The 10,482-nt window shown below is 33.4% G+C and overlaps 1 protein-coding gene across 6 annotated transcripts in view; it reads right to left on the bottom strand.

Moving 5' to 3' along the window:
* Positions 1 to 10,482, bottom strand: part of LOC106875787 (dynein intermediate chain 2, ciliary) — a 90,706-nt gene that overhangs the window by 70,166 nt on the left and 10,058 nt on the right. For 5 of the 6 annotated variants that reach the window (XM_014924063.2, XM_052978414.1, XM_052978417.1 and 2 more), the window contains 3 exons: positions 6,299 to 6,352; positions 3,595 to 3,642; positions 1,698 to 1,778 (listed from right to left, as the gene is read on the bottom strand). In XM_014924063.2, coding sequence (XP_014779549.1) covers positions 1,698 to 1,778; positions 3,595 to 3,642; positions 6,299 to 6,352 — 183 coding nt within the window. Of the gene's footprint in view, positions 1 to 1,697; positions 1,779 to 3,594; positions 3,643 to 6,298; positions 6,353 to 6,533; positions 6,800 to 10,482 lie in introns of those variants that run through there. The other variant, XM_052978416.1, reaches the window with a different exon arrangement.

Raw genomic sequence — 10,482 nt, 5'->3', positions numbered from 1 at the left:
TGTGTGTGTGTGTGTGTGTGTGTGTGTGTGTGTGTGTGTGTGTGTGTGTGTGTGTCTGTCTGTCTGTCTGTCTGTATGTATATATTATTGGTCAGCTGTCCATAGGTCAAAAGAAAATCACACTGTAAAACAGAACTTGAGCATTTAAGGCATATAGCTAAATAATTGATCAGAAAGTTAAAATTGGTTTAACATCTACTATTGCACTCGATAATATGGATAACCCATCAGACACGCTGGTTGGAAATACATAACCATTTAAATGCTAGAAGTAAATATAGTCTTGATCAGCTTAGTGATGAAAAACAAAACCAAAAAAAAAAAAAAGATTTAGCTGCTGCCCTCATGGTAGAAAATTTGCTTTGAATTCACAAACTGAAATTTTTAATCACTGCCATCATGACAGAAAATTCATTTCAGAAATGTGGTCTTATTCATTTGCATACTAGATAACAAGAAAATACATACAAGCACAGCTGACCACCTGCTTCAGCCATGGCTGGAATCATATAAGGAGAGGCAACTCTTCGTTACCTCTTAGAAAAGGTACTTTCATTTCATTTTTCTCACAATCAAACAGACTGAAACAATTTTTTATATTTACCTCCAGCTTTAAAGAGGTTATGGATTTCTGGCCAGCATGTAAGATGAATTGTCTATATTGCCTAGTGTAATAGTAGATGCGAAACCAACAATAACTTTTTGTCAAGTTATATGTTTCCATGTAAAAAGCACTGATATTGATGCCACATAAAAGCACCCTGGAGGCCATGGTTGAAGTCAGTGACAATTTTATTGAATAAATTTACTCTTTAGTATTTCAAGATATTGTAATGTAATTTTGGTAATACAGTTCTATATTTAAGAGATGAGGAATTATGTACATTATTTACATTATTGACAGTTAAGGGATACCTTAGGAATGAGAACCCAGGTTTGAAATTTCCCCAAGACACCTGATGAAGACTGGAGGGCATATCAGCTGAAATGTGTTAACAACAAACAAGATGAGGACAAATATCCATCAACTGTAAATAATGTAATTTTGGAAAATATAACTGTTAAAATGAGATGTCAGTGTTATTTTCATTTTTGCGTAATTTAGATGACAATATATTCACTGCACCCTGTACATATAACCTTTTATTGGCCTTGACCATTAATATTTAAGTGCTCCTTCATCTTCTTTTACATCTACACATGTATGTACATACATACATATAAATATGTATGTATGTATCTGTGGGCTTTTTTGAAATTTCTATATAGCAAAATTACTTACAGGGATTTGGGTAGCCCAAAACTACAATAGAAGAAAATTACTAGCAGGGTTTTGGCTGGCCAAAGACTACAATAGAAGACATGTGCCCAGGGGCTTGCACAGTGGGATTGAACCTGAAACTATGTGATTGTGAAGTGAATTTCGTAGCTTACACATCCATGCTTAACCACATAGACATTCTCCCCACCTCAAATGAAGTGTTCACATTTAACATTAATCACATGAATTTTACAAATGTCTCCTAATTTCTCAATATGATTGCAAAAGCTATGCATACACACACTTCTCTTTAGAAAAACTAAACAGATGTACACAATAGAAAAATGACTTAGAACAGAATAAAATACAAAATTACGAAATATATGACGAAATAAATGAAAATTAAATTATCACTTTTTTTTTTTTATAAACTTACTTTGAAGTTGAATCTTACAATATTTTGTGGTGCATGTGGGTTATTGGCTGTCAAAATGCGAGTAAATTCTTCTTTCAATTCCTTTAATTGTAAAGCACAGAGAACATTAAAAGCAGAATTTGTGTGTTAATAGAAATAATTTTTTAAACAGTTTAATCATACACACATAAACTAATAACATTGACGGATTATCAGAAATTTAATTTTCTCTTGATTACTCTTTTGATTTTTTTTTTTTTGCTAATTTTTGTATTTGTAATTAATTTATTGTCGCAAAAGAGAAATCATTTTTTATTGCCTGACAATGAATATCCAGGCTTAGTAGTTAGGCGTGTTGGACTCATGATCATAAGGTTGGGGTTTCAATTCCAGGACCAGTTGGCACATTGTGTCTTTGAGCAATATGCTGCATTTCACATTGCTTCAGTCTACTCAGCAGAGTAATACAGCCCTTTTCAGCTCTATTTCCCTCTAGCTAGTGTATCTTTAATTTTCTTCATGTGCTGTGAGAGCTGAGAGAATATTTATGTCAGCTCACCAATACAGAGGCACTTAAAACAGCTAGTTAAAAGAATGATACACGCTAGAAGATCATACTCACTAGCAAGTGATGTGTATAACTATTTTTATGGGGGTATCTCAATCAAGGAAATTAATGGACACTTGTTGTTGAATATCTGCAGACAATGACTTTAATGCTACATTTTATTCGTCACACACAATATGTAGTCAGAACTAGAATTTAAATTCAAAAGTAAGATGATCCAATATGAACAAGGAACACTAACTCTGATGCTGGACTGACTTCTCTTGACCTACATTTATCATTTGCAAGTCAGTATATTCATTGTTGTTATGAGTTAGTTAAGTGAAATACTGAGACAGAATGATTGTTACTAAATATAGAAATGAATGCTTCATAAAAATTACTTTTAGCTCCATTGAGTAAATGGCTGAACTCAGTACTGAAAGCTAACAGTTAGGTTGTTAATTTTATAATGACATTACTGTTTAGAGCAATTAGTTGTTCTCACCCCTGTGGTACATAATGCCAACTAGATGGACTGAGAGTTAAGCAACTTGTAACAGTGAAGTGCTGCTGACAGAATATGAACTTCTAACTTCTTGGCCAGTAGGCAAACACTCTTTAAACGTGATAATCTCTGTATCTTAGGGGTAATTAATTATGAACAAATTATTACTGCAATAAGTTCATCTCATTAGATGACTAAGTCAACTACATGTCTTTTAATGAAAAAAAAAAGAACGTATCCATCAATGGGTTATCATATCTACTGATAAAACCAGCAAAAGCTTGGGTTTTCTATTCAGGCTACCAACAAGAGGAATTGAACTCAGTACTTTGAGTTAACAAGGAAATCTCTACATAGACGTTCAATTGGTTGGAAATAGCAGTCACCTCTTCACTCTCAAATCGTCTCATCTTATGAAAAATAACCCTGAAAATATAACCAAGAATGTATTGGACATTGCATCTGAATAAAAAATGGGTTGCAACTAGAAAGCTTTTCACCATGGGTCTGCTCACTCACAGATGGCCTGGAGCTAAACAACAACAAACCACTTACCAGTTTTACCGTATTGCTACTGCCTACCATAGTGGATTGCTTATACCCTTCAGTACCTACTAACATCCAGACAGACTGAGCTATTCAAAACTTAACTGTTTCTACTGTAATGGACACTATGCAGTACCAGTGACAAACTGCTGAACTTTTTGTTGGAGATTCTTTAGACTATTTACTTGGTTTTCCAATTTGTTTTGTGCAAGAATATAAAGAAGACATTACAAGTGAGAGATGTCAACCATCACATATACACAATAGTTTTTTTTATTAGTTTACCAGCAAGGGGAAAATAAATAAAAATTACTCACAGCTTCAGTCAAATAGAGTTGGTCATCCGGCTTCACTAATGTTTTACTCTGCCAAAATATAACCACAAATAGAATATTGAGTGTAATTATTATTGCCCTTATGTACAGGTAAACAAGATACAGCAAGCAGAAAACTATGGGTAATGGAATGCTGAAACAGTGTATGTTGAATTTATAACGGACACCATTAAAAATAGATTCTGAAGCTTCTATAACTTTTTGAGGTTATCCGTGATAAAAATTATTGTACAAGCGTATTATTGTCATTTATTAAGTTTTCTGCCTGTTTTTCTATGCCAGCATGAGTTAGTCAGATAAGATATATATTACTGAGGCATGGTTTTACAGCAGGATGTCCCTACCTTCTTTTCATGTAAGAACTTTTCATTCCATTTGTCTTCAAAACTGCAAAGCTCACAAAGGAATTGATAGGGAATGTCAAAAAATATCATTGTTTGTAGCTCAGAGCTTTTTCATACAAAGCACAGAATGTAAATACTCCCCCACCGCTCCCCCCCACATATAAATACATACATACAACCATACATACATACATACATACATACATAATGCATGCATGTATAACTACCTACCTACCAACCTACCTATCAAATACATACATATAGACACACACACACATGCATACATACATACATACAGACAGACAGACACACACATATATACATACACACATGCACACATGCATACATACATACATACATACATACATTAATCAAAGTACAAGTGCATATTTTTTTCAGAATTTTTTTATTTTTAGATGGCTATATATGATATATATATAGAAATTGGTGAGCTACAAGTTTGTGTCAAGCTCCAATGTCAGCTTTGGCATGGTTGACATTTGAGCATATCCTGCCAAAATATGCAACCCACACCAGCATAGAAAACAGATGTTAGATGATCACACACACACACACACACAACAGTTTCTGTCCACTAAATTCATCCACAAGTTGTCGGTCAGCCTGGACTGAATTCAAAACCATGTAATTAAGAAGCAAACTTCTTAACCACATCTAAGTATTTATTTAAATCCATCTACATCTGTCTATCTATCAATAATAAAGTTAAATTTTAATATTGATTTCTACATAATATGACATATATTTAAATTCATGCTCTAGTTGCAATGATATAAGATAGCTATGGGTGTAAATAGAGCAAGAGACATGAAATAATAGAATTAGTATAGATTTTTGTTGACACTCATCCTGAAAATAAGCCCTGGTATGTGTCTGCATGAATGTGTGTGTGTGTGTGTGTGTGTGTGTGTGCACGTATGTATGTATGTATGGGTGTATGAATGTATGCATACAGTGTAAATAAACATATACACATATACACACACACATCTGTGTAGTTATATAACGTAGTCGTAGTAAAAGAAGAAGAAGAAGAAGAAGAAGAAGAAGAAGAAGAAGAAGAAGAAGAAGAAGAAGAAGAAGAAGAAGAAGAAGAAGAAGAAGAAGAAGAAAAAGAAGAAGAAGAAGAAGAAGAAGAAGAAGAAGAAGAAGAAGAAGAAGAAGAAGAAGAAGACTTGTTTCATAATGTTAAAGATTTTAACTAAGACTCCAATTTCAATCCATTCTTAATGTTATTGAAAGCATAACATTTGAACTTATTTTGTTATGTTAAAAGATTTCAGTTATCTCATTCAATATTTAACATTAAAAGGAATGTTAAATTTTATATTGTTTCTTTCTGTCATTCTATAGTTAATGATTGTTGATATTTTAACACTCAAATGTCATGACAAGGTGCATAATATTATAGATGACATTAGATATTACAGGTGCCAGTTTGAGACAAAAAATAACTTCACTGACAGGACTCAAACCATGTATCTTTCACAAGCTGGATGAAGGCATTAGTGATTACAAAATAGAGTGTCTGCTTCTCTCTCTGTTGAAATACACTGACTTTGATTCAATTTATTATTAAAACAATGAAAAATTTACTAAAATAACCTTGTCATTCTTAAACTGGTGTTTGCAGCATAAATTAGCACAAAATTTTGATGCTACATTTTAATTTAGATTACTTTAAGACAGAAATTTTGTATCATAAAACCAGTGACATTCTCAGGTGGATTGGCATCAAAAAGGATTAAATCTATTTTGCTGCTATTTTTAACAGTACTGTTTTTGTCTCCACAAGATAATTGGCCAGTTACATTGCACTAACGTAATAATATTATAACTTTATATACTACTGCCCAATATAACAAAGTGCCCTACCTTAATTTGATGTTAGCAGCAGGAAATAATTCTGTGATGTAGTTTTCTAATGAATTAACTGCCAACATCTTTGGTGTAAAATTATATTGGATACACTACATTGTGCTTGCCACTTCATCTTATCAAATTTATTCCCACTAGATAATTCAGTCATCACTTAGTACTTTTAGTAGAATAGACTAATCATTTAACTGCTTTGTTGCCATATTTCTTTTAAGATATACTACATTTGTTTCAATTGATTCTGAAGATAACTAAGAATTTACTAAAATAAGTTTTTCATAATTAAACTGGTGTTTGGAACTTAAATTAGCATGAAACTTTAATTGATAGTTTAATTTAGATCACTTTAATATAGGAAGTTTGTATCACTGTATCACAGAGCCAAAGTTGGTCTTAAGCAGGTTGGCATCAAAAGGTTAAAGAATATATTGTATCATACTTACATGCATCCAGTCTTCTGTATCAGCATCCCCAGTTTCAGTTAAATCATCACCATCCTTCAAAATATGACAACAATTTAAACATTTTACAAAACTTCAAGGAACTGAAAACCTTTACAAAAGTAATTATGAAAAAAAAAGACACAATTTAACTTGTAACTTAAAGTAGCATGTAAGATCACAATTAGCTGATTTAGTATTGTATTGAATATCCAATTAAAAGGCAAGTGTTTCATACCCTGTCACTGGTACTTTGTGGTGTTAGTCGAGACATTTAGCAAGTCATAAGTTGTTTTAATCAGCCTCAATAAAGTAAACCTGTAATCAAAGAGGTTCCATTCATGACTATCCTCATTTTTTTGAGACATGTATTTACCTTGCCTCTGATTTTTTAAGGCATTAAAGTGTGATTAGATGGAAATTTGGCTGATATCTCTAGCAGGTTGGGGCTAGTCTAAATCAAGATTACAAATGCATGTAGCAGTAGGAGTGCTGTAGAACTAATGTAGTTTATTAGCAGCTTGCAGTGCTGGGTTTTATTCCAGCTGTAGGAAAAGCTATTTCTACAGGCTAGCATATTTGCCAAAAAAGATTTATCTCTCACCTGCTTTACATTATAGAAACTGGAGATTCATCAAATAGATTAGCTTTAAATTAGTTAATATGGTAAGTGTCACAAAGAAGACAGAAAGCTATTGTTAAAATAAATCAATAAAATGAGCCAACTCAGAAGGATTTATGTAGTCAATCAACCTGCTAGAAATAACAGCTAAATCTTTCTTAAACTTTTTTTCAAAAAGGGAAGGAAACGTTGGATAATATTGTCATACATACACAATACTCAATAAGTTAAAAGGATGGTCATGGCTAGGACACCTTTAATCAGATTAGTGGTCTTCTCTACTAGGGTGGACCTGGGGGCTAAACCATAAGAAGAAGTCTGCAAAATTTTAAATTTTGTTTTTTAATGGTTTTGTTAGATGAGGAAGCACTGCACCTATAACCATTTCTATGGTCTACAAGACTATGAGAATAAAAGGAGAATTATTCTCAGACCAGGGGCCTGGGCCAAATGTTTGCACTTGAGAGGACTTTATACAAAGCACCCAGCAATCACGTGGTTGAGCTAAACCATGTAATGGATTGAGTTGAAACTATTTCATTTTGTTTATATTTTTAATGCCCTTCATTAAGGCATGGAGCCGGCAGAATTGTTATCTCACTGAACAAAATGCTTAGCAACATTTTTTCCAGCTTTACATTCTGAGTTCAAATTTTGCTGAGGTTGACTTTGCCTTTCATCTTTTTGGGGTTTATAAATTAAAACTAGTTGAGCATGGGTCAATGTAATTGACTAACTACATCTCCCAAAATTTCAGACCTTGTGCCTTTAGCAGAAAGATTTAATGGCTTTAGTAGAAAGTATGGTCACTTCAGCTCTCATTGTCTACTTGCTCTGAAGTCATTAGAGCTGATCACCTGTTGGTGAATACTTCAAATCATGAAATGTTAAGGCATTTGTTGCATACATTACGGAATAAAAGAAATACAAGAACTGGAATATGGCAGAGTTGTTAGAGTGTTAGATACAATGCATCGTGGTATTTATCCCAACTCTCTAAGCTCTGTATTCAAATCATGTCAAGACAAACTTTGCTTTTCATCCTTTCAGAGTCATCATCATCATTATCATCATTTAACATCTGTTTTCCATATTAGCAAGGGTTGCCAATCCAATATAGTGGATTGACAGACCTGTTAAAGAGTAAAGCAAGATGGCTTGCAGTATATCCTCTGGCTCTTTGCATTCTGCTAGCAATACCTTCAATGATACTGGTGCTAAGCATAAGTGACTCAAGACAGTGGCCTTTTCCTTGGATAAACATCAGTGCCATGGAGAGAGCGGAGTCTTGCATATATGAGCAAGAGATAGACTTTCTCAAAAAAAATAAATAAATAATACCTTGCCTAGGCCTACACATTCTTGTGCAAATACAGGATCATATTGGTTTCAGATTTTGACACAAGGCTAGAAATTTCAGGGAAGAGATTTAATCTATTACATCATCCCCAGTGCTCAACTGGTACTTGTCAATCCCAAAAGGATGAAAGGCAAAGTCGACTTCACTGGAATTTGAATTTTGAATGTAAGAATGGACAAAATGCCACTAAGCATTGAGTAAAAACTGTTCTAAGCATAATGATTTTGCTTATTAACACAAAGGAGTACAGTCAATTAAATAGCTATGACTGGTATTGTTAAATTTGTAGCCCTGTGCCAATGTCTTCTAACTGGAAACTGAGATTTTGTGGTTACTGTTATGTAGCTCTGTTCATATAATAAGACAAATTATTCTAATTTCTCCATTTTAAAGAATATATAGAATTCGTTGTGTGGGACTTGGTGTCTGCCCATTGAACAGGTCAGTTGGCTATGTATAAGCTTCCTAGCTGTGTTAATTGATCCATGATTAAGTGGATATTAACATATTTAATGTAGCAATCCAATCTTCAAAATATAAAATATAAAATGAAAAAAAGAAAAAAAGTAGTGAAAAGAAGTATAAGCATTAATGATAATTCTTGCCAAGAAAAACAAGGGAAATGACTCTGGAATCCAAGTTGATTAAAAATTCAATAAGGTCTGCAGCGGGGAGCAAGTTGCTTTAATTGAGTATGCAATTTAATGATCCATAATGATAAGAAATTCTCTTACACCAGAATATGTGTGTGTGTGTGTGTGTGTGTGTGTGTGCGTGTGTGTGTGTGTGTGTGTGTGTGTGTGTGTGTGTGTGTGTGTATACACACATATATATAGGTTGAAAATATGTGGAAAACATATATAAAAAGTGGAAGAGAAATGCCTTCATTTCATATAGTTTAATATCTTGTTATAAAGAAATTTTTTTATATAAATACATATTTTATGGATGTCATGAAATCCAACTGGTTTTCGCTATTTAAATTAGCGAAATAAATATCTCATTCAATCTAGCAAAAAGGATCTGTACAATTGCATCTAATGCAACCACTTGGGAACTTTTCCTACAAGAACTCAAAATAACACTCACTGAATGTCAATACCTACCTGCACTTATAGACCATGGAATTAAACATGCTAAGAAATTGGACACAAACACACTAAGGACAACAAAACAAAACACCACACCTCACTTTAAACCACTCCCATATATATCAACCCACAATCCCAGAAACAATGAAGCATACAACACAATTATACAAAATCTCCTTCTGCTCAATCAAGACCTGAAAATGAACAACATCCTAAATACACATAAACTCCTCAAACGCAAAAGACAACACAAATCACTTAAGAGATTCCTAACAAGTGCAAAACTATACTCAATACATACGGTACCAACAGTTAAAAAATGCAGATGACCTAATTGTGGTACATGCCCATACCTAACTGAAGGCTCAGAATTCCCATTCCAGCAAGGAGAAAAATTCTCAGTTAAGACTAACTTCACATGTACTTCCCAGAACCTTATCTATGTCCTAACCTGCTCAGGTTGCGGCCACAATTATGTGGGCCAAACGTGCCTTACTTTGAGACACAGAGTCACGCTGTATAAAGAGCAGATTTGTTTTCCTAAATACGGGCAGATAGCCCTGAGCGAACATATTGACAGATGCACAAGAAATAAAATGCTGAATTTCTATAGCTTTCCATTATACCAATGCAAAGATTCAATCTTCTTACCAGAACACCTAAACAAGGAAAACCTGTTCATACAAAAGTACAGACCACACCTTAATATACAAACTTGACTACCTGATCCTTACACATTCCTATTTCAACAATTATACTGAGGTGTTACTTGTCCTCCTTGCCACATGTTTCCCCCCTTTGTCCACTCTCTAGACTCATTCTTACTTTTCAAGCATCCAAAATGGCAAGACCCCTTTGTCACAAGAATTGATTACTTCACAATGCCCCTTGAAAAGCTAATTTAAATAGTGAAAACCAGTTGGATTTCATGACATCCATAAAATATGTATTTATATAAAAATTTCTTTATAACAAGATATTAAACTATATGAAATGAAGGCATTTCTCTTCCACTTTTTATATGTCTTCCACATATTTTCAGCTCATAATTTCACCACGTGGTATATACTGAATCTCCAGTATTTTTCCTATATATATATATATATATATATAT

Source organism: Octopus bimaculoides, chromosome 2 (genome assembly GCF_001194135.2).
Source record: "Octopus bimaculoides isolate UCB-OBI-ISO-001 chromosome 2, ASM119413v2, whole genome shotgun sequence".
Taxonomy (NCBI): domain Eukaryota; kingdom Metazoa; phylum Mollusca; class Cephalopoda; order Octopoda; family Octopodidae; genus Octopus; species Octopus bimaculoides.
This window is presented reverse-complemented; position numbering and strand designations above follow the sequence as displayed.